Below are 27681 nucleotides of genomic sequence, written 5' to 3'. Positions count from 1 at the left end.
AATTGGGGACATTTAGCTCTGAAGGGGAAGGCCGGCAGAGATGGAACAACCCCCGTTCGCCTCTCCATCATCAGGTCTCTCCCCAGCTGGCTCCTTCAACGTCCGAATGCCTAACTATTTTCAGGTCTTTGCATAAACCTGCTCTTTCTCTTCTCCCAGTCCTCACATATGCTGATCCCTTTACCCAGGCACCCGCTCCTGCCAGCCCTCCTCCCCTCCAGAGTTCTTGTTTATCCTTCTGGAACCAGTTCCCTTCCATGCCCCTTCACCCCATGATGCTTATCACATTATCCCATTGTCACTTGTGTCCCCACCGGACTGTAAGGGCAGGGACCACCTCTGGCCCGTTTGTTGTATGGCCTACCTAGCACAATGCCAGCACCTCCTCGGGAAATATTTGTTGAGTGGCGGTCCAGTGCCTCAGTCCTGCTTCTCATCCCCAAACTCCTCACCCTTTCAGAAATCAGGAATAACAGTACGGAGATTTTATTTTCCTGGCTAACCCTTTGCAGATGGAGGCAGCGGCTTTTTAACCCTTCTTGAAATGAGTCATTAATATATCGATTGTTTATTGAGCATCTCCTTAATTCATACAAGCCGTCTTCGTGGGAAAGCCTCAGCCTTATCCCATAGAGAGCGCACCTTTTGCCCAGGGGTTGGGACGTTGTGAACTGAGGGCTCTGAAGACCAACCTCTGAGACTTCCCCCTGCAAAGTGAGAGCAGATGAGTTTGCCCAGTTTCCCCAGCACAAGACCCTTTCTCATTGGAAACATTTCTCATCATTATAATAAAATACTTTTATCTGTGTAGAAGTTTAAAGTCTGTCTCTCTTATTTGAAGAAAAGATCTCTGAGGAGATAAGCGTTGTCTGTCTTGTTCTCTGCTCCATCCTCAGGCCCCAGGGGCTGGCTCATAAAATGTACTCAGCAGAAGGTCGAGTGAATGCTTGAACGCAAACTCTAGAAATGTGTCAGGATGATCAGCTAGACCCTAAAGTGCACCCCTCTGAAGAAGACACAAATATTCGTAAAAGCCCTCTTGAAGTGAAACAGGCATGGTGGTGTGCCTGGGGAGGGGTAGTGCTCTACAACTTTCTAGCTCCCAAGCCCAGGCTTGCCCCCCACTATTGCACACTGCCTCTACGGGTTCAACATATCTGCTGGGTAGAAATGGAATTCGGGAGCCAGCCGGGGAGCAGGCGACCAGCCACCTTGAGCTGCTGGGGCCGAGGGAAAAGCACCCCACTTCATGAGCGGGGGAGGGGAGGCCGCTATTTGCAAGTGACTGTGGCTTCCCCTGGGCGGGCCCAGGCTAATCACTCAGCCACTAACCTCGCCCAGCACGGTGGCCTGGGGGATGGGAGAGGAAGGGGCGGGGCAGGGACTGGTGGGCCTCCAAGTTGCAAACCCGCAGAACCTCTGGGGTGGGTGGTCTTCGCCTTCTGTTCCCAAGCTCTGGGCTCGATTCGTCAGCCTGAGTCTCTGCTCAGGCTACAGCACCGCAGCTATCAGTGTTCACGCTTCATGTCTGCACTGGGCACGGACCTTTCGGTACTGCTTTGGGAGTCCTCTGTTCACTTAGCCTAACTTAACCCGCTGCCAGATCTTAAGATCTTGGGAGGAGGGTGGGTGTGTGTTTTGTCGGCGCCATAGTCCAGTCCTTGGTATGGTAGGAGCACAGTGAGGAGTGATTGGCGGCATGGGCTCCTCAGTCTTGCCAGAGGCTCGACCTCAGCCTATGAGCTGTGTGACGGTGGGGAAGTGACTTGGCCTCTCTGAATCTCATTTTCCCCATCTGTACAATGGGAAAATGACAGCCAGATTGTTGGAAGGATGATATGAAGTAACAATCACACGCCCTGCTTCCCTTTTCTGCTTTCATTTTTTTTTTTTTAAAGATTTATTTACTTATTTATTTCTCCTCCCCCCCCACCCCACCCCGTTGTCTGTTCTCTGTGTCTATTTGCTGCATCTTGTTTCTTTGTTTGCTTCTGTTGTTGTCAGCGGCATGGGAATCTGTTTCTTTTTGTTGCGTCATCTTGTGTCAGCTCTCCGTGTGTGTGGCGCCATTCTTGGGCAGGCTGCACTTTTTTTCATGCTGGGCGGCTCTCCTTACGGGGCGCACTCCTCGTGCATGGGGCTCTCCTACACGGGGGACACCTCTGCATGGCAGGGCACTCCTTGCGCGCATCAGCACTGCTCATGGGCCAGCTGCACACGGGTCAAGGAGGCCCGGGGTTTGAACCGCGGACCTCCCATGTGGTAGACGGATGCCCTAACCAGTGGGCCAAATCCGCCGCCATCTACTTTCATTTTCTGTGTAGCACTGATCACCATCTATCATACTATATAATTTACTTATGTTATTTTATTTTCTCCTTCCTCTAGGATATCAAATCCACAGGACAAGAATTTCATTCTGTTTTGTTCACTCAATATCCCTGGCACCTAGAACAAAGTTTGGCACATGATAAGCACCTCAGTAAATATTTGTGGAATAAATGAATAGATGGATGTAAATTGATTGGTGCTTCATAGGTGCCCAACAAGGGTAGCTACTGTTAATTTAGCATTACGAGGAAGAACTCGGGCTCAAATCTAACTGGAAACAGTTTAGGGCAGGGAAAATTTTGCAACATCATAGGAAGTAGAGGATAGAGGTTCAGGCTGATAAATCTTGTCTGTACCACTTCCTGACTGTATGTCCTGGAGTACATGACTTCATGTCTCTGTGACTTGGTTTCCTTGTTTGTAAAATGGTACACAACAACACCTCCCTGGTAGAGTATGATGATAGAGTGTACACGTAAAGCACTTAGTAAAATACCTAGCACATAACTAGTGTTCAGTACGCATCAGCCACCATTACTCATGATAATATCCAGGATCCAGGGGACTTCTGAGTCTATTAAGCAGTTGCCAAGCACCTTAAATATGTCAGAGGCCAGTGAGCTTAATTAATGTCTGTTCACCTGAATCTGTGAGTGCCTCAAGGGAAATGACCCTGTGTATATCATCAGGGACCTTGGCCCCAGCAGAAGTTAATACTCAGAAATGCTGGAAAAATTACACACTTCACTCAAATATGAGTTAGAACACACAATAGCTGTTAGAATTAATAATATTAAGTGCCTACTACGTGTCAGGCACAAGATCCTGACTTTTGGAGAACTTATAACCTAGTAGGGGAGACAGACCTTGTTGCAATAGTTGTACCAGTTGATGTTACATTGCAACTAATAAATAGGTCACAAAGGAGAAAATATAATGGAGGGGGTTGCCCAGGTCAGGAGTTGGGGCAAAGCCAGGGAAAGCGGTACCTAGGAAGCTGCATTCATTTCCTCCTGCTGCCATAACAGATGACTAACAACGCAGATTTATCCTCTCAAGTTCTGGAGGCCAGAAACCCAAAATCAAGTTGTTGGCAGCGCCACACACCCCAAAGCTCCAGGGGAGAATCCTTCCTTTTCCTCACTTCCTGTGGCTCCTGGCAATCCTTGGGGCTCCTTGGCTTATAGCAGCACCACTCCAATCTCTCCTCTATCGTGAAATTTCCCTCCTCTCTCCTCTCGTGTGAAATTTCCCTCCTCTCATAAGGACACCGGCATATCAGCCTCATTTTAACTAATCACATCTTCAAAAAGATCCTATTTCCAAATAAGCGCCTATTCTTGGGACCGGGAGTTAGCACTTGAACATACCTTTTTGGGGGCCATAACTGCAACCCATAACAGCATCTTAAGAAGGTCCCTGAGGGAAAGAAAAGAGAAGAATTTATCTGCCAGTTCCTGGTTGAAGGTACACTCCTACTTCAGCTCACACATGGGTGAACACTCAGGAGTTCCCTCGGTGCTTCACGATGCCCCGGAGTGGAAGGAGAACTAGGTAAACGAAGGTCAGGCAAGAGGCTAAAGGGTTGTGCTTTTGTGAAGTCTTCAGAGCCCTTACATATTTGGTCACCATATCAAATGCTCAGTATGAAACAAATGGCCAAGAGAAGTCACCTAGATAGGGTGAAGCTGAGAGCATGCAAAGAGGCCCGTTACATGCACATTTGCTCGGCAGTGAAAACTCAATGGCCCACAGTTATATGCATCCAGGTGGATCTAATTTTTAAAAGTTCAACAAAAAAGCAAATTGCAGCAGTATGCATAGAGTATAGTATTCATACAATATCAAAAGCTGGCCAGGACACAGCAAACCCTGCAGTCCCAGGGACCTGTCTCTTGTTTCTACAGTGTTGGTTTTTTTGTGGTTTTTTTTGTTTTTTTCTTTCGTTCCTTTATATTTATTTATTTCATTTATTAGGTTGCTGGAGTTTTTTGGTTGTTTGTTTTGTCGACAGTGTTGGGATGGAACACACCATGGGGATAGCCCTCCACACACACCCTTTAGCCTTTGACCACCCTCCAACCTCCCCTCCAGTTGCCACCTCCAGGACCATCTTTTCCGCCTTCCCCTGCCTCTGGGACCTGCTAACACCCCGTGTCATATGGCTAGCTCCTCCTTGTCAACCAACCAAGAGCTCAGAATCATTTCACCAAAGTGAAGGCCTCTGATAACCGCCTGGTCAACCTGCATCTGCGGCCACCTATGCCCACGTCTGCCTGGGCTTCCACTTTGCCCACGACGATGTGTCCCTGATGGACGTGGGCCCCTTCTATGAGTTGATAAGGGAGAAGCAGGAGGGAGCAGAGCATTTCTTTTTTTCTGTTAAAGATTTATTTATCTTCCCCCACCCCCTCATTATTTGCACTTGCTATGTCTATTCATCTTCTTTGTTTCCTTTTGGAGGCACAGGGAACCAAACCTGGGACCTCCAATGTGGGACGGAAACACCTAATAGCTTAAGCCACCTCCATTCCCTGCTTTTTTGTGTGTCTCATTATGTTTTTCCTCTTGTATCTCTTGTTGCATCCTCTTGTTGCATCATCTTGTCGCATCAGGTTGCTGCACCTACCTGTCGCACCAGCACGCTGTGCTGCTCATCCTCTTTAGGAGGCAGCGGGAACCTCCACTCCCTGCTTTGTTGTGTGTCTCATTATGTTTTTCTTCTTGTGTCTCTTGTGTCATCGGGGGTTCCTATACATTTCCCTAGCATCTGGCTTCTGCCTTAGCCTCTCTCTCTGCCCAGGAGGGTTTGTTGTTTTTTTTTTTTCTGAGGTACCAGGGCTGGGAATTGGACCCAGGACCTTTTATGTGGGAAGCTGGCACTACTAAGCCACACTGGCCTCCCTGAGTTGGTTTTCTTGTTGGTTTGCTCTTTGTTTTTAAGGAGATACCGGGAACCGAACCCAGCAGGTGCTCAACCACTTGAGCTACACCTACTCCCAAGGAAGCATCTTCTTAACCAACCACTTTACAGTCATTTAACAAGCTGTGATCCAAAAATAATGGATAAAACTTTTTGCACTAAAAAAAAATTAAAAAGTCCAGGCTATGTACCTATCTACCTGCCTATCTATCTAATAACATTATAAAGAGAAGCAGTGGGGGAAGCAGACATAGCTCAAGTGATAGGGCTTCTGCCCACCATATGGGAGGATCTGGGCTCAATCCCTGGGGCCTCCTGGTGAAAAAGAAGAGGAGAAAGCATGTCTGTGTGGCAAGCCACTGCCCACATGAGTGCCCACATGGTGAGCCAGTGCCCCGTGCAAGTGAGTCACGCAGCAGGATGATGATGATGCATCAAAAAAGAGACAAAAGGGGTGAAGTGGACTTGGCTCAGTGGTTAGGGCATCCGCCTACCACATGGGAGGTCCGCGGTTCAAACCCCGGGCCTCCTTGACCCGTGTGGAGTTGGCCCATGCGCAGCGCTGATGCGCGCAGGGTGTGCCCTGCCACGCAGGGGTGTCCCTGCGTAGGGGAGCCCCACGTGCAAGGAGTGCGCCCTGTAAGGAAAGCCACCCAGAGCGAAAGAAAGTGCACTCTGCCCAGGAATGGCGCCACACACACAGAGAGCTGACAATAAGACGACGCAACAAAAAGAAACACAGATTCCTGTGCCGCTGACAACAACAGAAGCGGACAAAGAAGAACATGCAGCAAATAGACACAGAGAACAGACAACTGGGGCGGGGGGAGGGGAGAGAAATAAATAAAAAATCTTTAAAAAGAAAGAGAGAGAGAGAGAGACAAAGAGGAGTCAAGGTCAAGTGCAGCAGAGACCAGAAACTGAGGTGGTGCAATTGACAGGGAACCTTTCTCCACATTGGAGGTTCCCAGGATCGAATCCCAGTGAATCCTAGAGGAGAGAAAATGAGAAGAGAAGACAACACAGACAGCAAAAATAGCAGGGTGGAAGTAGGGGAAGGCGGGGGATAAATAAATAAATCTTTTTTTTTTTTTTTAAGAAAAAGCAATGGGACAATAAACACAAAATCAAAACTGCAGTTAGTGATTACTTCTGGGGGGTGAGGAAAAGAAGGTTGGGCTTGAACCCTAGATAATTTCAAAGACACAGATACTGTTGATATTTTATTTCTTAAGTTTACGATGGTAATAATCATTTTTAACCCACAAACATGTTTCATGTACTATTTTTGTGGATGAAATATTTCCAATGTTTTAAGTTTAGAAGTGTATAATATTCCTATTTTTATATTTATCCAAAATGACACAATCTTTATTACTTTGCTTGACTGTATGTAATCCTAAAAGTAATTTAATGACTTAGTTTTTCTGACAAACTCTGTATTAGCCATTTCATACCAAAATAATTGGTACATTATTAAAGTTATTTTGTAAATGTTCTAAACTGACTGATGATTGAATATGAGGCCACAATAAAAAATAATGAGTATCATTTTCTTTATTAAAAAAGAATGAAAATAAAGGGTCAGATCATGCAAGGCTTTGTGCTATAGCAAGGACATGAGTCTTTAATGATTTCTATGTGTTGTTTGAATTTTTGCAACAGGAATAGATTATAATTTTAAAAATTAATTTGTCATTCTAAAAGTCCATCCAAAGGGTTATAGGTATGCCATTGAGGGAGAATGAAACGCTTCATTTTATAGCCAGGGAACTCGGGCCAAATGGAGGCGGGCAGCTTGCCAGAGGCCCCAGTACTCAGTGCCAGCAAAACCAACAGTAGAACCAAGATGCTACCTTCTTGATTGACGCAGGAATGAACAAACAAGGGCTGATGGGGGAAAGGGACAGCAATGGAACAACAGGTATTGATGGAATACATGCCACAGGCAAGGTCTGCCGTGAGTGTCAAGGAGACACCGAGGAAGGTGAGCAGGGGGTGGGTGTGGCCTCACCTTCAAAGAGCTGGTTCCCAGGTGAGAAGATAAGACTGGGAAAGGTACCTCCCAGTAGGAGGTGATAAGGGGACCCTCTGTACTCTGTACACACCCACCTTATAGCCTTATCTCTGCCTGGTCGGGTTACTGATTTACAGGCCTTTTTAGCAGGAAGACTTAGGGCTCCTTGAGGACATTCATTCAGTCATTTATTGAACTACTGTATACCAGGCACTGATCTGGGACAGCTGGTACACAGTAGATGCTTGATCAAGGAACACTGCACTGGATGAAAAGCTCAGAGCCTACCGTTGAGTGGGTATTCAATAATTGCTCCTTGAGGAATAAACTGAATGAATAAATAACTTGTGCCAGGCCTGCCAATAACTGGTATTCAATAACTTTTGAATTGAATGAAGGAAGCGCTAGAGTTAGCCATGGCACACAGTAGGAACTCATTAAATGTTGTAGGAACCTGTCTTCCTGACCCTACCTGGACATGTAACCCCAGAGACCAGACTGGCAGTCCAGACCATCCTCATTTATTCAACAAACATTTATCAAGTGTCTGTTGTGTACGAGTCACCAAGGCTATAGCAATGAACAGGGCAAGGAAGGGTTTTTCTCTCTCTCCTTTGCTTACATTTTAGTGGCAAGAGAGAGAGAAATAAAAAACAGGTAATGATAAGGGCTATGTTAACACTAAGTAAACCTGATGGTGTGAAAGAGACTGGACAGGGTGGTGGGTGGGATGAGGAAATATGGGAAAGGCAAGAAGCCGCCAGCCATGTGATCTGGGGGGAGAGGCCCTGAGGCAGGAATGGTTTTGACCTTGGAAAGAAGAGGGAGAAAGAGGACAGAAGAGCCTGATAGGCAGGGCCAGATCAGAGACGGTCCTGGGTAAGGAACTTGAATTCTCTCCTAACTTGGATGCAACCTTGGGGTTGACTGAATAATGCTCCCCAAAGGTGTCCATGTCCTAAATCTGCAGCCTGTGAATATGTTAACTTATATGTAGCAAAAGGAATTTTACAGATGTGATTAAATCAAGGATCTTGAAATGGGGAGATAATTATCAGGGCGGGCCCAAGGTAATCACAAGGTTCTTCGGGGGAGGAAACCAGATCTGATATGGTTGACTTTTTAGAAGGCTTTTCTGGTTACAGTGTGGAGAGTGGCTTTTAGGAGGTGCAGGAGAAGAAAGAGACCACCGTACAAGTTACTGCAGACGTCTGGGCAAGTGATGATGGCGACCCCACGTACAATGGAAGCCATGAGGGTGGAAAGAAGAGGCAGCTTTTAAGAAAATGTTAAGGGACTTCTGAATGGATTGGATGTGGTGGGGGGCAGAAAGCAAGGACTCAGGGTGATCAGCACCCCAATTTCTCCACCTTCCCTAGGCCTTGCTAGAACCACATTGTACTTGACCAGCAGTTGCAGGGATGCTGGCGTTTTTATATGATTACACCGCGACAGTTCTCAGAGAAATAAATGCCCTCAGTGTAGAAGGTTTTTACGAGCCAGGGCAGGGGATGAAAGGCGGTCAGGCGGAAGAGAAATCCCAGGGTCAGGAGATAGCTGCGCCTGGACACTTTTCATCTAAACCTGAAAACATTTTTAGTTCTCACTCCCTGAAACCGGGTGTCACTTTAAATACGTGTTTGGCAACATCACTGTTCTATTTTCCTTTTTAATTACACAAAGAGATCCTGGAAACAGCCCAACCCCTGGGGTGGGGGAGGCAAGGGAAATTTGACTGCCGTTGGAGGCAGAGCCACCAATTAAAAATCAAGTGGACTTGCCATCCTTTTGAGGGAGCACGGAGTACAAATTTCCAACTCCCCTGAACTCGGTATGGTCAGCCCTGACTCAGGATTTCTAAAAGGAGACTGCGAGAGTAGCCTGCTTAGAATGGAGAGAGGACAGGTGGCCAAGTCTCAAAGATAAAAATATCACCAGTACTAGCCCTGCTGTACCTGCAGTTGGTCCCTAGACCTCTGTCCTCTTCCCTCCTTTCAGCCTCCAGGGCAGAAAACAACTGAGGAGATAGCTCATTCTCCTTTACACCGCACTGCAGCTAAGGAGATAGCTCGTGCACATTTACAAGGCACTCCCTACTATAAGAATTTATAAGAATTCTCTTTTAATAGGCTCAGTCATCCCAAGAGCAGAGATTACCACTATCCCATTTTCTGGATGGGAGACTCAAGAGGTTCAGAATGGCCCTCTCTGCCCACTGTGGTCCACTCCTTGCCCACTCTCTGCTTTGCTCTGAAGCATAAACCCTGGTGGCTGCCCAATCAGTGGAAGTCGGGGGCAGGGGCAGGGAGAAGCCGGCCTGTTTCTCCCTCGCTCCCGCCAGCAGCAGCTGTGTCTTTGGGGTTCCACCTCCCATCCGAGTACCAGAAACGCCACATCTTCCCTCCAAGCCCCGGATCTGACTTCACCCCTAGTTCTTTCATTACCAATGAAACAATTCTCCATATAAATTCCCCTCTTCTAGTAGCTGCTTTTCCTGGTTGCCTTCTCACCGATAGACTTACTGCCTTTGGTAAATCCTCACAGATTAGTCAATTCATTAGGTTTGGAACAAGGCAACTCTTTATTTTTTGAGCACAGCACATCCCACAAGGTGGGGGGAAAAAGCAATAATAATTTATTGAGCGTTGTACTGATTGCTGGAGAAATGGTCTGTCGTGGATCACTCATAATAGTCCCATTACTTTTCCCATTTGACAGATGGGGTTCAGAGAGGTTGGGTTGCTTGCCCTGAGGCACAGTCAGAAGGTGGCAGTGCTGGAATTCAGCCCGAGGTGTGCTGAGCTCTGAGGCCTGTACCCTTCTCTAATCTCCAATCTCCACTGACATCCTCCACGTACTTGTGGCCCCCTGACAACTCCCTTAGACTTCCTGGCCAGCTCTAGACTCCACCCCACCCTGGGTCCTGCCTGATCTCAGGTCTCCAGTGGGCCTCGTCAGTCCTGTTTTTTAATGGAGGATGCTACTGGTTAGTCCTGCTGATACAGAGATGCCCCAGAGACACGTACACATTGATGACACAGATTCCAAAATTTTCTTCCAAAACGTATATAGACATGTAAAGGACCCAGGATAATCCAAACAAGTTTTTTTTAATCTTTTTAAATTTTTAATTAAAAATAAACACCTTGTGTCGAGGGCCGGCTTTCAATAGATCACAGCAAGAGAGCTGCTCTGCTACGTATGAAACTCCAATCCAGGTCATCTGAGAGGTTTAGCACCAGATCCCCCATGGACATGCAGTGCGTGACAGGCGAGGGGGCAGCCCCCTTTCCGGCCACGCCCTGTTTCCCGGGACGAGGGGCATTTCAAACAATTTTGTAAAAGGACAGGCTGAGGGATTTATTCTACTTGAACTTCCAGCCTTATAATAAAGCTAGAGTATCAAGACAGTGTTTAGGGAAGCAGTTGTGGCTCAACTGATAGAGCAGCCGCCTACCATATATGAGGTCCATGGTTGGGTACCCAGGGCCTCCTGACCGATGTGGTGAGCTGGCCCAAGCGCAGTGCTGCCACTTGCAAGGAGTGCTGTGCCACGCAGGGGTGTCCCCCACATAAGGGTGCCCCACGCGCAAGGAGTGTGCCCTGCAAGGAGAGGCGCTCCGCTCCAAAAAAGCACAGCCTGCCCAGGAGTGGTGCCGCACACACGGAAAGCTGATGCAGAAAATGACGCAACAAAAAAAGCGACACAGTTTCCTGGTGCTGCATTACAAGAATGTAAGCGGACACAGAAGAACACAGAGAATGGACACAGAGGAGACAACAGGGGTGGCGAGAAAAATAAATAAAATAAATCTTTAAAAAAAAAAAGACAGTGCTTATTGGCATGAGACCACTAGATCAATGGAACAGAATAGAGTTCAGATATGACCTTCATTATAGCCACCCGATTTTTGACAAAAATGTCAATGCAGTTCAATGAGGAAAATTTACTTCATGCTACTCTCAAAAATTAGCTTGAGTGGGGATGTGGCTCAGTGGTTGAGTGCCGGCTTCCCGCATATGAGGTCTTGGGTTAAATCCCCAGCCCCGGTAACCTAAAAAAAAAAAAGAAAATTAGCTTGAGATGTATCACAGATTGGGAAGCAGACATGGCTCAATTGACAGAGCGTCTGTCTACCATATGGAGGGCCCAGGGTTCGATCCCCAGGGCCTCCTGACCTGTGTGGTAAGCTGGCTCATGCCCAGTGCTGCCACCTGCAAGGAGTGCCGAGACACAAAGGGGTGTGCCCATAAGGAGAGCCGCCTCGCGTGAAAAAAGCGCAGCCCTCCCAGGAGTGGCACCGTACATACAGCAGAGCTGATGCAGCAAGATGACGCAACAAAAAGAGATGCAGTTCCCAGTGCCACCCGATAACGCAAGCAGATGCAGAAGAACACACAGCTAATGGACACAGAGAGAAGACAATGGGGGGGGGAAGGGGAGAGAAATAAATTAAATAAAATCTTTTAAAAATTAAAAAAAAAAGAGAAGCAAAAACTATAAAGCTTTTTAAAGAAAGACATAGATGAATTTCTTCATGACCTCGAGGTTGGCAAAGATTTCTTAGCCAGGACATAAACACACTAACCATAAAAGGCATGAGCACATACCAGAAGGGGAGAGTGAGCCCTACATGCCCATGAATTGGGGAGCAGGGATGCAAAGCGGGCAGTCCCCTCCCCGTGGGTGATTGCGGAGACCTAGGCCCGGATAATCATTTTGGGATTAACACCAGAGTCTAGTGTCCAAACCCCAATTCTGATTTTTGCAACCAGTCCCTTGACAGTCTCTTAACTGTTTCCTTTATCCCAACTCTTCAACTGTGAAAATCCTCTGGATTGCTGCCTTCCAGGTGCCTGGTGGAATTGACACCGGCAGCAAAGGAATTTCACACATTGTGTGTGACACACGGAGGGAATCACAGGAAGACAGGTACCAACTTCATCGAGGGGAAGCTTCTAGACTGTTAGAAACAAGGGAGAGGGAAGTACATGGCTGCTGGAAGGAATGAACTTCCCATCACCAGAGGTATACAAGCTCTGTCCTGCAAAGACCTGAGCTCAACACAGAGGGGCTATTTTTAGTAGTAGTAGTAATTTTGGGGGTCCAAGTTTTAGAGTAATCGGAGGGGAGGCAAAAATGGGAAAAGCAATAAACAGGCAGGTGATGATGGGCTGGGACAAAGTGCTCCCTTTTAGAACTGAAAATGGGATTTCCCTGAGGCTTCTTTGTTGGGTGGGGAGGGGCAAAGTGGTTCCACTTCTGCTGGGCATCAGATCTACCCCTTCCAAGGATCTGTTTATGGGCGTGATTTGGTGTCCAAGTTCAGGGTTCCTAAATAGGTATTTGTAATTTGTAATATTTCCATTTTACCTAAAAACAGCCAGGCCCAGAGAGGTTAAGTAATTTGCCCAAGGCCACACTGAAACTGACTGTAAGGGAACATCCAACCCAGCTTTTAGGATTATAATTTTAAAAGACTTAAAATCATCTCGGAGTGGGGAGTGGCGTATATGGGAACCTCTTCTGTTTTTAAATGTAGGTTTTGTGTCATCTATTTAAAAGATAATTTAAAAATAAAATAAAATCACCCAGCTCAAATTTACTGGAAGAACTTACTAAAACCGTAATTTGCATGTTACGGGAGAGTCTGATGCAGAGGGTGGGATCACCCCCCCACCCCACCCCCACGATTAATACTTTCTTTTTTCCACCCCATGTGATGGAGGTTGCTGCCTCGCAGGGCAGCTCAGGCCTTCTTGGGTCAGCCCTGGGCCACGGTCTGTTTAACTAGTCCTTTTTCCCATTGGTCCCTACACCATCTGGCGCTAAAGGCGACTGGAAAATTCTGATTGGCCTTTTCAGGAATAACCCCCCAAAGGGCTGAGGCACACCTCCCGGCCACTAGGGGGAGGAAAGCGTGGTCCTTGGCGGCCTTGGGGGCAAAGGGAGTCCCAATCCGGATTCTCACCTTCCCCCTCTCCGCCCCCCGCTTGCTTCGGGTCCCTTGGCAAAGGGCGCTCACCCGGGCCTCAGTTTCTCCATTGGGGATGGGGGTTGGTGCGTGTCACGGTCCCAGCTGGCTCTCCCCAGGGCAGAGGACAGCTTACTACCCGCGGGCCCCGCAGCGCTCGAGGACCCCGGGGCGGGGGAGGGGAACGACGACGGCCCAGACCCAGCCACCCCCACGGCGGATTGCGGTTTTCGCTTTTCGGCTCTGCGCACAGGGTGGGATTCAAACCCCAGGGGATCGGAAGGCGAGGAGAGGGGCGCGAGGAGGTGGAGGAGGGAAGCGTGGTCCCCTCCCCACTCCGAAGGCCCCTTCGCAGCCGCTGCTGCAGGTGTTCTTCCCGGATCTGCAAATCTCCCGTCCCAGCGTCCAGCCCTGTCCCCTGGAGCCCCGCGGCCTGGGTCCACCCCCGCACGTCGAGCTTGCACCCGGTTCCAAAGCCCGGCCGTTCTCGGGCCCCGAAGACGTTCCCTTACTTCAGCCGCTGGACGTGTTCGTGGAGAGTCCCCGGCTGTGCCAGGCCTGGGGAGACAGCAGTGACAGAGGAAGACACGAGCTCTGCTCTCGGGACGCTCACCTGCCGCTGGAAGGACAGACAGTCCAAAATCAACTGGACGGTTTCAGATACCGTGGTGGGCAGGAAACTAAAGTCCAGGGAGGTGACAGAAAGTGCCACGGGGCCACTTTGGATAAAGAAGGCCGCCTTTAGGAGGCGACATTTGCGCTGAGACGCAGATGGCCAGTGTAAGGAACAGGAAGTGCAAAGGCCACCTCAAAGAAGCATGCCCAGTGGGGTGAAATTTCAAAATTCCGAGCTCCAACTCTTCATAAAAACACTTAGAAAGGCCTCTGGGGGAATCCCGGAGGTCGTTCGGGGGAAGGGAAGCCTTAGTTGCTCCTGGATGGTGAGTGGATGGAGGGGCGCTCTCTAGTGGTGACAGGACTTAAATTCCACATCACTAGTGGGGAATGCCACACGTTTGCCACTAGACTATGGGCTCATTATGTTAAGCGTCACTCATGCCTGTCTCTCCCACATTTATTCACTCAACAAACATTTACTGAGCGCCGAGTATGGAGTGGGCGCCTGTAGCCCCGCTGGGACCACAGTGAGGTGTTGCTGGGAACCGGACGTCCTCCACCCCCACGCCACCTCTGCTTCCCACTCCTCCGCAGCTAACCTGGGCTTCTAGGCCCCAACAGTCAGCTGCGGCTGTTTCAGCTATTTGCATTTTTTGTCCCCCCCCCTCCCCAAAGTTCCTCTCACGCGCTTTGTAGAGCTGGCTTTCCTCTCATTTCGTCTCAGCTCCAATGTCACCTGCTCAGAAAGGTGTGAACTTACTGGTTTATAGCCTCTTCTCACCACTAAACTACGAGCTCCAAGAAGGTTCCCTTTTTCCTGGACTGCCTGGGCTTAACACTTAAATAGGTACTCAGTAAGCGTTTGCTGAATGAGTTTGTGGATTCAGTCATTCAAAAAATACTTATCGGGTGTCTGCCCAATGCGTCACTCACTCTGGGGATTTGTACTGGGAAGAGGAAAGTGAACAGTCAGATCAAAACCTCCCGCCTTACAAAACGTAACCCTGCCCCGAGCAGTCTAAAATTAAAATCGTATCCCTCGAGCTCGCGTCCCCTTTAGCCTGCTTTATCTTGTCGATACATCTTCAAAACTATTACACAATTTATATATATAGAATATATTAAATAATGTACTCTTTTAAGAGCGTCCAGCCTCCACTAGAATGAAAGCTCGGCGAGGTAAGGGGATTTTGTCCATTTTATTCACCACTCTACCCTCAGCGCCTAGAAGCGAGTTGGCACCCAGTAGGTGCTCAATAAACCCTAGCTGATCTCTCGATTTCAGCCGGCTCTTTTTCCTGCAGACCTTGGGCCACCTTGTTCCAAGCGGAAAATGGGCTTCAGAAGGCTCCCAGAGGTGACCTCAAACGGCCCGACCCAGGAGACCGAGTTCCGGGAGCAGGGCCATCCGAGCAGCTGTGACACGCGAAGTGCCGGGAGCCCGCGGCCGGCGGACGCCGGGCGCTTCCAGGAAGAAGGCGGCGGAGGGCGGCGCCGCGCCCGGGGCTGTGGGCGGTGCTAGCCTAGGAGACGCCTCACGTGACGCGCGCCGGCCCCGCCCACTCCCCTCGTGGGCCGGCCGTCCTCGTGGGCGGGCACATGCAAATCGGCCCGGGGCGGCGGCCAATCGCGCCGCGCGCCGAGGGTCCCGGGCCCGGGGCTCGGGGCCGCAGGCTGGCGCGCAGGCTCGCGCCGCGGCCGCCTGGGGCTTTGGCGAGCGGCGCCGCGAGCCTGCGAGCTGAGGCGGCGGCGGCGGCGGCTTCCTCCGCCTCTTCCTCGTTCTGTGAGGCGGGCCGGGGCGAGGCCGGGCCCGCGCGGGGGGCCGGCGGCGGCCGCAGGGGCCGGCGGACGTGCGGCCGGCCCGCGCCTCTGCAGCGTGCTCCATGCATCCGGAGCCCGCCCCGCCCCCGAGCAGCAGCAGCCCCGAGCTCGCGCTCAGCGGCGGCAGCACCTCCAGCGGCAGCCGCCGGAGCCGCCGCCGCAGCGGGGACGGGGAGCCCCCCGGGGCCTCGCCGCCTGCGCCCGCCCTCCCCTACCCCGACTGGATCGGCCAGAGTTACTCCGAGGTGATGAGCCTCAACGAGCACTCGATGCAGGCGCTGTCCTGGCGCAAGCTCTACTTGAGCCGCGCCAAGCTCAAAGCCTCCAGCCGGACCTCGGCTCTGCTCTCCGGCTTCGCCATGGTGAGCTCGCGCCGCCCCGCCCCCATCCCCGACGGGGCCTCCCCTCCGGGCGGGCAGGGGGTGAGGGCAAGAGCGGGCGGCTGGAGGCGGCCTTGGGCGCTGGAGAGGGGCCACACGTGCCGGACCTGAGCGGGCGACTAGTGACACCCGATGTCTGCGATCGGGCGGGGGTAAGCCGGAGAGATGGCCCAGGTGGGGGCGGACTCAGGTGCCTGCAGGTGGGCAAGCCTGAGACAGCCAGGGGGGAGGAACACAGCAGGAGCCAGGGACCCCCAAAGCGAGAGCTGGAAGAAGAGGGCCCCAGGTGCTTTCAGGAAGAGAACGCCCCCGAGGGTCTGATCCATTTGAGGACCAGTGTCGGGAGGTGGGGGTGAGGAGAGCGGCAGAGCTGTCGCCCTGGGGCCCCACGCCTGAGGCCTTGTTTAATCAGCGAGCCCCCTGTTCCACAAGCCTGGGGTTTGACAGCCACTCCCCACCCTCAGTTTCTTCTCAAGAAAGTTCCACTGAGTCACTGCGTGGGGAGGAGGAGGGGTGGGATGGGTTGCTGCTGAACGGGCCCTTTCTTGATTTCGGGGCAGGCACATTGTGCTCCCCCGTCAGCCCCAGGTCTCAGCGTGCAGGCGAGTGAGGCCTGCAGGGCGGGCTGGAGAAGTTTCCCTGTGGAAACTTCAGGCCTGTCTCCGGGTCTGGGCTCTGCAGGACGAGTCGGCAGCAGCACTTTGGGTAACATCAGCCTGCCTGAGTGGGGTCTCTCCACCCACCCCCTGTGCTCCTGGGTCTCTCTGGCCCAGACCACTCCCTGCAACCGCACCCCCTTGGCCGTGAGGGAGGGAGTGGCGGCACCATTTGTGTTTTCTTGGGAAGGGAGTGTGCCGGCATCGCTCCTGTGTTCTCCAAACAAGTGGGCTTTTGTAGTGGGTTTTGGAACTTTCTAGAATCCCTGAGAGGGCTCAGAGCACGCTGGGCCCCATTGGAAAGGCCAGGGAGATCCAGGAGCGTGCCTGATGGCTCTCCCAGCTCTGCCACGCGCTGCCTTTGTGACCTTGGGCAAACCACTCTACGTCTCTGGGCGGTTTCTGAAATGAGGGCTGCTACTCTAAAGTTTCTCTGACTTTGAGAATTAAGTTGAGGGAGCCGGTGAGAGAATCCGAATCTCCCCAGGCGGGTGTGTATAAGGGAGTGGTATTCTCTAGGTCAACATGACGGAATTCTCTTTTCTTAGTCCTAAACCCTAAGAAACCACAGTTTCTATGTGCCTGAAGAATCACTAAGAAGAGCTGAGACTTCCTGAGCACTCACTCCGTGCTGGGCAGTGTATGGGCTTCCTAATTCCCCTACTAGCTCCTCGGCCACCCTTTGAGATGATTTTTGTGAAGGATCTTTTCCAAGGACACACAACAGAATTTGAACCCAGGTCAGCTGGCGTCCAGAACAACATTGCTGACCCACTCGTGCCATATTTCGTGGTTTCTTGAGCACTGATAGATGTCCAGCCAGGGACATATTGTGACCAGGCCGAGGGCATGAGAAACAGCAAAAGTTGCTTTTAGCAGGGGGAAAAAAAAGTTTTGCAACTTTGGGGATCGGGGTGGGAGGTGGGAGAAGCTGACACCAGTACCGGTGAGCTCCTCACTACAGGAGTTTAAAATGGTGCGTGGACTTCCCCACTTTCTTGGAGTTGCAGTTTAACCTGCCCCAGGCCCCTTCAGGAGAGTGCAGATCGAATGAGTGACATTTCCTGTCTTCTGAAGTCCTCTCTTCAAGTCTCGTAGTCAAGTGTTGACTCTTCTTCCTCTTGCTAAAAACAGCGTGGGGAAGTCATGGGGTAGGGGCGGCTCACCCAGACTGCCTCTTGGGGGCCTTTGCTTTCCCCAGCCCGAGTGGAGAATACCTCCTGGCTCTGCTGGTGGAGGCCAGAGTTCTATAGGCGAGGGAGGGCTGAACCCCATGGCAGCCTCCAGTCTGGGGGAGCCTTTGGAAGAAGGTAACTGCGTTGGCTTGAGGCTGGAGCTCCAGGAGGAGAGATGGGATCGGGGACCAGCAGTGCCGATCTGATTGCACCCCACCCCCACTGCTGACACCCAGCCTTGTGAGCGGGCCAGCAGGAGGAGAGGGTATGCTGGCAGCTACGCCATGGTAACAAGGGTGAACGAGTTTCCTGGATTACAATTCCTTGGTCAATGAGTCAGCACAACCTACTTCCTGCCCCCAGAGGGCTTCCTTCCTAGAGACCTGGAAAACAAGAGGGACTGGCATGAACTTTGAGCTCCAGGGGTAGGATGGAGGCCAAGCTCAACTGCTTACCAGGTGAGGTTGAGGGATGGTCCCCAAGGAGCCTGGGAGGAATTGAGAGACCCCCACCCCCACCCTGTATGTGGAAGGGCCTAGCCAGGGTTCTGTGTAGTGTTGGGTATAAGGTGTGTGGCCTTAGGCAAGTGGCTTACCTCTTTGAGGCCAGTTTTCTCATCTACCAAGAGGGGCAAAGATCCTGCTCTCCCGTGGACTTGAATGAAGGCCCAGCCCGTGGCTGGATTAAGCCCATGAAGGGTTGAGGAATTCTCAGGATCTGATGATGTGCTCCTTGGCTACACCCTCTCTGATGTGCCAGCAAGATTCTCACTCTCGACAGCATGCCCGGAAACAACAGGCCTTGGCTGGGCTCAGCCTCCCAGTCCAACATAATATCCAAAACAAGGGCCCCTGGATGGAGCATATGAGCAGCATCCTACAGGGGACCCTTGAGCCCAGGGTACCCTTGTAGGCTGTGGTTCAGTCGGCTGTGCCTTGGTTTACCTCTGTACAAGAGGCAGCTAGCTTCAGCCCCACCTCTTCAGGGCTGTGGCCTGCTGGGAAGGGAAGCTCTGTAACGTAAACCTAAGCAGAAGATAATTGGGAAGGTCAGCCTACTGCTGTAAACAAAATGCTTTCCACGACCTGGGATCAATTATTTTTGGATTATCTGCCTCCTCAAGTTCTTTGCCCTTTTTGTTCCCAGGTCCCAGAACGGGTTCAGAAATTGCTTGGTGTTTCTGTGAAAATGAGTTAGGGCTCAAATCAAAAGACATTATTGAGCCTCTGAGATGTGTTCAGAGGTTGGGGGCATGGAGTTGAACAAGAAATTACTATTACTCCTGATTGTAGTCATCATAGCTGGTGTTGATTGAGCTCTTGCAATTCGGGCTGGACACTGCCAAATTGCACACGTACATGTCTTGTGGTTTTCCTACCTACCTGGTGAGGGTCGGTGCAGTGTCCTAGATGAATGGCTTGCCTGTGAGTTAGTATCTGCAAAGTACTGAGGATACACCTGGTCCAAGGTAAGTGCTGTAAAGGGTTAGCTGATTTAGAAGAATGTGATTCCAGTGAAGTCTTGAGGATGGATTGAGCTCTGACTAAAGTGTTAGGGCTTTGGGGGAGAGCCTCCTGGTCAGAGGAGATGACATGAACAAATTTACAGAGATGAGAAACGACAGGGTCTTGGGGAAAGGCATGTGAACCAGTGTAGCTTGAGTCAGTGGTATGCAGGGCGTACATAGCACAGACAGACGCACAGGCAAGATGGCGGGAGACCTCGAAGGGCTGTTTAGGGAGTTTGAAATCTTGTATTGAAGCTCTCAAAGGTTTGGAGCAGAGGAGTTCCATGATCAGTTCAGTGATGATGGTAGTTACTATTTATTGAACATGTTATGGCAAGCAAGAGTCTGGGCCCTTTTTATTCATTTTTATTTAGTCCTCACAACAGCTCTTGGAGGTACCAGCTAGTAGAAAGCAAGCCATGGTCCGTGTAACCTGCAGTCCACCCTCTTTTTCCCCTCAACCACTGACCACCCCCTTAGTTGTTGATAATTGGGCGTCGACGTCTTTGAGATGCTGGATTTGCATGCTGGGCTATGTATAAATGGAATTTTGCCAAGTATCCCAGAGGGGAAGAAGCTCCCTGCCCAGGAGAAAAGCCTTTTGTGAAACTTTACAAGTACCCGTGGTGTATTTCTGGAAGTTTCAACTGGGAGCAGTGTGAAGCGCCTGCTGGCTGCTGGATCCTGGGCTAGTGAAAAACTCCACACAGGATTTCCTGGGCTGATCAGTATGGTATTGGCAGGGACAGGAAGAGGATTCCCTTGGAGAAATAAGGCTAAGAGAGGCTGCGCTAAAAGTCCACAGATCTCTCTGGTGGGACGTCACGGAGGCCTTTAATATGCTACCCGGAAGGGACATCTCAAACTGATGTGCCATAGCATGTTTTCTTCAGAGGAAAATCTCACGGGACTATTCTTTGGCAGTGCCCTCTTTAGGGTGCATTGGTCTGGAACAGGGGTTGGTAGACTTTTCCTGTAAAGGGCCACACAGTAAATAATTTCTAGCTTTATGGGCCACACGGTCTCAGTAGAAAGTACTCACCTCTGTCATTGTAGCTGGAAAGCCAGCCACATACCTATGTAAATGAACCGCCATGGTTGTGTGCCAATAAAACTTTATTTACAAAAACCACAGTCTGCGGGCCATAGTTTCCAAAGCCCGGTCTAAGCTGTGATCTCCAACCTTGCTTCTAATACAATCTTCCATGCTCAGTGGCTCACCGAGACTCCTTCCCCATATATGTCTTGGATGCTGTGGCCTGAACCATCCCAAAAGTCGGGTCGGCTGTCTTCATGTATTTCTTCAATAGCCTTTTTCCTGAGGCCTCTGAGGGGCCAGGCACAAGGCTAGATGCTGGAGAGATAAAGCAGAGGAAACATGACCTATTATATCATCACACCCCGCTTGATAAGTGCGGTGATGGCAAGCGTTGATTGAAAGACACTTGTGACAGTCTGAAAATAATTATTTGCTTAAGCGCTTAGTGTCTGCACACACCTCTCCTCGGGGCAGGGATTTTGCTGCCTTATTCCCTCCCTTATCTCCAGCAACGAGAAAACTACTAGGTATCTAGTAAGTTCTCAATAAATATTTTCCACAAATGGACAGAGGCCCCTGTCCTAACCTGGGAGGCCAGGGAACAGGGATGACTTGGAAAACAAAAACTCGAGAAGTGGACCTGGCCAAGTGAAGATAGTCTAGGCCTGGTCTTTTTTTCCCTCTGTCTTCAGGTTGCAGCTAATTAGTGGCCTTGATGTAAATTTAGTGAGCTGCAACCAGCGTTTTTGTTTTTTTTTTCTTCCCAATGAAATAAGAGTGGAATAGCAAGTCGCAGCATGCATCACATGTTAGAAGAATAGGAGATACTGTGTGCTTCGAGGGTAAGTCTCGTCTGGTAAAACGTTTGTTTCTGTTAGGGATGCGTTTGTTTCTCTTTATAGACACCTTTGACATACCGGGGCCTCAAGTGGTCTAAGTCGGTGAACCATGGGTCTAGGCCCCAGTCGGCTCTTAATAACTGGTTTGCATTTGAGGTGGGGCTGCAGGCTCAGACAGCTCTAGGTGGCCTGGGTGACTGCGGCCACCCACCCCTTAGAAGGGGGAACAAGAGAAGGCCTGGACTTGGAGAAGGAAAGCCGTGATTCCCAGCTGCAGGCAGCAGGGTCCCGGTGGAACGCAGCAGGCATGAGGTGAGGTAGGCGGCCCTTGGGCAGGGTGGGCGAATGCCTGCCAGGCGCAGCCGGGCCCCAGCCTTAGAAGGGTCTGTGGTCCTTTTCTTCAGCTCCTGTGTGAGGTTTGGCATCCCCAGCGTCCCCTCTGGGGGTCCGTGGACCAGTCTGAGATGTGGATGGCACTCTCACCCTTCCTGTCCCTTAAGGACCCCTGCGGCCAGGTTCAAGAGGCCCCGGCCGGCTGGGAGCTGTTTATTTTGGGTTGCCGGACTCAGCTCTCTGGCTATATTTACCTTGTGAAGCTGCGTGCAATTTGATCTGATCTGATCGCTCTGGGACACGACTGAGGCCCTGGGAGTTGGCTGCCAGAATTGCAACGTCCCCCCTGGCTATACTCTGCTTTCCCAGAGCCCCAGGGTCCCGCCAGGGGGGAGATTTTGAGAGCAGCAAGCCTGCGGGTAAAGGCAGCAGCGCTTCTTCCCATGAGCGGGCTTCATCTGATGAATCCTCAGTGCCCTGCTCCTTTCTTCTCTCTACATCTTTCTTTTACACAGCCTCGTGGCGCTGAATTTGGTTCCAAACATGGGAACGGTACCTGTAGGCAGCCAGTAGGCAGCCTGCGTGATTGGGGTTCCGGGAATTGTAGGGTCTAGCGAGAGAGAGGGTGTCTTCCGGAGCTCAGTGGAGCTCAGTGGCGGGCCCTTTCCTCTTCCCCCCGGGGCGGGGGCGGGGGGAGGGGGGCGGCGGGGGCCCAGCCCCCTTACCTCCCAGACCTCGGGGAGCTTGTCCCCAGCTGCCCCTATGGAAGTGACACCTGGGGAGGCGGTCTCTCTCCTGCGGCGGTGGCCCCCTGGCCCGCTGTGGGTTGAGGCACACATTCCCGGTGTAGTTGGGGCAGCTTGAGAATGGGGTGGGCCAGGCCCAGAGTGGGGGGCGGTTCTCTGCAGCCTGAGCTGCGGGCCTCCTCCAGGCAGTTGCTCTTCCATTTCAAGCCCCAGGTTTTTCTTTTGAATTAACATTTATTGACCACCTCTGGTATGCCAGGCCCCGTGCCAAATAAACACACGTCAAGGCCTCATTTGTGCGACAGTGTGAGGGGCGCCTCCTGTTACCCCCATTTACGTGGATCTTAGAACCAAGTGGACCTGAGTTCGGATCCAGGCTACCCCATGCAACAGCAGCACCCCCACCCAGCCCCTGGTGGCTGACCTCACCTCTTTGAGTCTCGGTTTCCTCCTTTATCAAAGAATAATAATGATGTTGCTAATAGTCATTGATATTTAAATAGAGTTTATTACAGGCCAGGCCTCGCCATAAGGGCGTCATATTCATGAACTCAGTGAATCCCCGAAACAGCTCCAAGAAGTAGGTCCATTCATCACCCCCTTTTATAGACAAGGAAACTGGCCCGGAGAGGTTAAAAACTGGCCCCTTGGTCCCCAGCTCTGTCGGTGGAGGAACAGCCAAGATTCTGGCCCCAGGTCTAGGCTCTTCACGCCTGGGTGGAAGGAGACACAGGCCAAGCGGGGGTGCATGTGACGCAGGTGAAGCACCAGGTGGTGAGCAGGTGGGAACGCAGCCTGTGCATGCCCAGCGCCCAGCTTGGGGCCTGGCCCCTTAAGGGGTCATGACATTTCTGGTGAATGAATAAGTAGCTGGCGGCCCGGGTCAGCCAAGCAGTGGGCCTCTCTCGCTTGCCCTTCTTGGGTTTCAGGATCCGGGGCAGCAGGCCAAAACAGGAAGAGGAAGTGCGGGGCGGGGAAGGGGTAGTGGACGGTGCCCCCCCTTTCCCTCCTCCAGGCGTGGGAGGCCTGAGGACAGAGACCACCCCGTGCCCCGGGGGCCTGCGTGACACCTGCCCTGACGCCCAGTGTCCAGGGCTGCAGCCCCCGCCCAGTACCTCACCCTCGTACCCGCTGGCTCTCGGGGTTGGCTTCAGGCCGCCAGTGGCTTTAAAATGGTAGAAACTCTGATGGTGCTGCCCCTGATTTACGTGAGGCTGAAACATTTTGTAAGCATCTGGGCTGAAATGGACATAAAGTCCCCAATTCTGGGACGTTTTAGACAAAACTCTGGAAGGGTGGTGGTGGTGGCGGTGTCTGCGAATCCACTTGAAATTGTCTGGAAATCCTGTGACTGGCTACGCGTGGGTGTTTCAGGGAGCATGTCCGTGATCTTTGCCAGATTCCCTGAGGTGTCCGGCCCTTGTTCTCACCATATCCCCCATATGACAGATGAAGTGGGAGCCCAGGGTCACACAGTGGAGCAGGGAAGGTTCTGGAGCCAGAGCCCAGGTCTGCAGGTTTGGTCCTGGGTTCCTTTCGGCCCGAGCACACCGCTCCTGCAGGAGGGTAGAAACCTCAAAAGGGTTCGTGTAGTAACAGTGGGTTTAGGGGTGAGCCTTCTCAACATCGTACTCACAGTAAGTCTCATTGTTAGTACAGGTCCACTAGTATTGTAGCATTTAGCCAGGCGCTACGTAGTTTACATGGATTAACCCGCTTAACCCTTCCGATAAGGCCTGCAGTCACTTGACAGGTGGGGAAACCGAGGCACAGAAAGGCCCACAGACGAATAAAGGGCAGCGCCAGGGTGTGAACCGGGTGGCCTGGGTCCAGAGCCCGTGCTCCCCACCTCTGCGCCGAGCTGCCCTCCCGGCCACTGCGGGGCCCAGGGGCACAGGGAATGAAAGGTCTTGGGCACACACCCTCTCCAACAGGGCCACGCGTTTCGGGCAGAGAGTGGGCGGGGAGGAGGTCACACCACCCCACTTCCCAGGACGGAGGAGGGCCCAGGGCCAGCTGCAGGCACTCTCCACCCTGAGCCTGGCATCCACTGCACGAAGACTTGATAAACAGGTGCTGTCCTCCATGGGATTGTTTCCGTCAGCACCCGCTGCCCCAGCCCCTCCAGCCCTGGCTTCAGCAGACCCTGGCAGCATGCCCACCACCCGCTGCGCCCAGCTCTGATCTGATGAGCTGGCCGCTTTGCATGGGGGTGATTTGCGAGGCCCAGGTGAGAAGCAGCGGGTAGCAGGCCTGGGGCGTGCCCCGGTGACCCTGTGTCCACAGGTCTCCAGGAACTGGGGAGCAGCTAGTGCCTGCGTCAGCCCTGGGGCCTGGGCCCCTGGCCCGGGGTGGAAACAGCCCTGGGGCTTCTGGCCTCCCTGCCCTCCCCTGGGTCCCAGCCCACCGGCCTCAGACTGCTGGCAGCCCAATCCATCCTTCCGGGAAGCCTCTCTTCGGTTCCTTGTCCAGCGGTGCACTGTGTTCTCAGAAAGGGCCTGGAGGGCCTTCACCTTGCCACCACCCCCTCATTGTCACCAGAGCAGGACGCAGAGAAGCCTCTGCTTGGGCGTGGAGTGCAGGGCCAGTGGGGCGGAGGTGGGTTTTTTTGTGTTTTTGTTTTCTCTTTCACTTGTTATTTTGCAGTAATTTCAAACTTAGGTCTTGGGCTTTCATTGTTTTGTTTTGCTTTTAATTTTTATTGTAATGTGTAAAGCACAATTTCCCATTTTAACCACTTGACAGCAGTGGTTCTCAGTACTGAGTGACAGTAATTACTTCGTAGTATTGTGCCACCATCTATCACCAAAACTTTTTTGTCACTCAAACAGAAACTGCTCCCATTAAGCAATAATTCCCCATTCCACGCCCCATCTCCCCTTTGCCCCTGGAACCTGTAATCTATTTTTCTGTCTCTGTGAATTTGCTTATTCTAAGTATCTTATAGAAGTGAAATCATACAATATCTGTTCTGTGTCTCGCTTATTTCACTCAACATGATGTCTTCAAGGTTCATCCATGTTTTTTTTTTGTTTTTGTTTTTTAAAGATTCATTTATTTATTTAATTTCCCCCCCTCCCCTGGTTGTCTGTTCTTGGTGTCTATTTGCTGCATCTTGTTTCTTTGTCCGCCTCTGTTGTCGTCAGCGGCACGGGAAGTGTGGGCGGCGCCATTCCTGGGCAGGCTGCTCTTTCTTTTCACGCTGGGCGGCTCTCCTCACGGGCGCACTCCTTGCGCGTGGGGGCTCCCCCACGCGGGGACACCCTTGCGTGGCACGGCACTCCTTGCGCGCATCAGCACTGCGCATGGGCCAGCTCCACACGGGTCAGGGAGGCCTGGGGTTTGAACCGCGGACCTCCCATGTGGTAGACGGACGCCCTAACCACTGGGTCAAGTCCGCCGCCCGCTGTGTTCTGTGTACACTTGTATTCTTGTCAAGGGCACTGGGATTCTGTGTCTTTTTTTGTTGCATCATCTTGCTGCGACAGCTCTCCATGTGTGCGGCGCCACTCCTGGGCAGGCTGCACTTTTTTTGCGCTGGGTGGCTCTCTTTACGGGGCATACTCCTTGCACGTGGGGCTCCCCTACACGGGGGACACCCCTGCGTGGCCCGGCACTCCTTGCGCGCATCAGCACTGTGCATGGGCCAGCTCCACACGGGTCAAGGAGGCCCTGGGTTTGAACCCTGGACCTCCCATGTGGTAGGCGGACACTCTTGTTGAGCCAAGTCCGCTTCCCAGATACACCACATTTTGAGCATCCATTCCTCTGTCAGTGGACACTTGGGTTGCTTCCACTGTGTTTGGTTTTTAATCCCTAGCTGGGATAGGCATGGTTACCATTTGGAAGGTGTTTTCCGTCTGCCAGGAGCTGTCATTTAAATTGTTAAAAGTCTCAGGAACTGATATTATATCCCTCTTTCAAAATTGGAAAATTGAGCCTCAGAGAGAGGTTCAGTGATTTTTCCAGAGACACACAGCTAGTGTGTGGCAGAGCTGGGATTCAAATCCGGGCAGCCTTCTTTCTTCAATACTTCCTGCCCCTTCTCATCCCCAAGTGGGCAGCTCTTACTATCCCCATTACACACATGTGGAAACTGAGGTTCCCAGAGGCCAAGGGACTTGCCCAGGGTCCCAGCGCCAGAGTGGGTGCACACTGCCGCTCACCCGCCTCCCTCCCGCCCCCCAGGTCGCCATGGTGGAGGTGCAGCTGGATGCTGAGCACGACTACCCGCCGGGGCTGCTCATCGCCTTCAGCGCCTGCACCACGGTGCTGGTGGCCGTGCACCTGTTCGCGCTCATGATCAGCACCTGCATCCTGCCGAACATCGAGGCGGTGAGCAACGTGCACAACCTCAACTCGGTCAAGGAGTCGCCCCACGAGCGCATGCACCGCCACATCGAGCTGGCCTGGGCCTTCTCCACCGTCATCGGCACGCTGCTCTTCCTGGCCGAGGTCGTGCTGCTCTGCTGGGTCAAGTTCCTGCCCCTCAAGAAGCAGCCGGGCCAGCCGCGGCCCACCAGCAAGCCCCCCGCCGGCGGCGCAGCTGCCAACGGCAGCAGCGGCGGCATCACCCCGGGCCAGGCGGCCGCCATCGCCTCCACCACCATCATGGTCCCCTTCGGCCTGGTCTTCATCGTCTTCGCCGTCCACTTCTACCGCTCGCTGGTCAGCCACAAGACGGACCGGCAGTTCCAGGAGCTCAATGAGCTGGCCGAGTTTGCCCGCTTGCAGGACCAGCTGGACCACAGAGGGGACCACCCCCTGACACCTGGCAGCCACTACGCCTAAGCGTCCCCGCTAGGGGCGTTTCAGAGCCTTGGCCTTGACCTCTTCCCCATGACCTTGTCTTGCCCCAGCCTCAAGGACAGCCTGTGCAGGGGGCTGGGCTTTCCTCAGGGGGCAGAGTAGAGGGAAGAGAGGGGGGTTGGTTGTTTTTTTTTTTAAGAGAAATTGCTGCACTTTGAAATTTTCTTCTAAGACAGTAAGCACTTCCTGTCCTTCCAGACCCAGGTTCACCTCCTGTTGGGAGGCAGTGGGGGCCAGAGCAGGGACAAAGGCTCCCTTTGTGCCTCCCTGCGCAGTGCCACCTGCACGCTTCCTGACCTTGCTGTCTCGAGCTCCCTCCCTGTTCAGAGCCGAGTGTGCGTGTGTGTGTGAACACAAATATACTCTAAGGGACAGCTCCTCCTGTGTCTGTGTTTGTTGGGTCTGGGCTCCTCCGTCTTTTTCTCCCCTGGTTCCCAAAGTTTTTTTTTAAATGTTGCCAACATTTTATTTTGAGAAATTCCAAACCTACAGAAAAGTTGCAAGAATACTAA

At 52.1% G+C, this 27681-nt stretch overlaps 1 protein-coding gene and 1 long non-coding RNA gene across 2 annotated transcripts; one reads left to right on the top strand and one right to left on the bottom strand.

Annotated features, from left to right (window-relative positions):
* Positions 1–10981: 10981 nt before the first annotated feature.
* Positions 10982–14249, bottom strand: LOC131274561 (uncharacterized). The gene is made up of 2 exons (XR_009181814.2): positions 13759–14249; positions 10982–11326 (listed from the first exon to the last, which is right to left on the bottom strand). It is a non-coding gene; the product is annotated as an uncharacterized lncRNA (long non-coding RNA).
* Positions 14250–15696: 1447 nt separating this feature from the next.
* Positions 15697–27297, top strand: LOC101446748 (calcium release-activated calcium channel protein 1). The gene is made up of 2 exons (XM_004451324.5): positions 15697–16047; positions 26549–27297. The coding sequence occupies exons 1-2, from the start codon at positions 15748–15750 to the stop codon at positions 27149–27151; spliced, it is 903 nt and encodes a 300-aa protein (XP_004451381.1). The 5' UTR covers positions 15697–15747; the 3' UTR covers positions 27152–27297.
* The last annotated feature ends 384 nt before the right edge of the window (positions 27298–27681 follow it).

This window comes from Dasypus novemcinctus, chromosome 19, assembly GCF_030445035.2.
Source record: "Dasypus novemcinctus isolate mDasNov1 chromosome 19, mDasNov1.1.hap2, whole genome shotgun sequence".
In the NCBI taxonomy this organism is placed as follows: Eukaryota; Metazoa; Chordata; class Mammalia; order Cingulata; family Dasypodidae; genus Dasypus; species Dasypus novemcinctus.
The sequence above is the reverse complement of the archived record's forward strand: the minus strand, read 5'-3'. Positions and strand labels throughout refer to the sequence as shown.

Coding starts and splice junctions, on each gene's coding strand:
- LOC101446748 (XM_004451324.5), top strand. CDS start 15,748: ATGCATCCGGAGCCCGCCCCGCCCCCGAGCAGCAGCAGCCCCGAGCTC. Junction 16,048..26,548: donor TGCTCTCCGGCTTCGCCATG/GTGAGCTCGCGC, acceptor CCCGCCCCCCAG/GTCGCCATGGTGGAGGTGCA.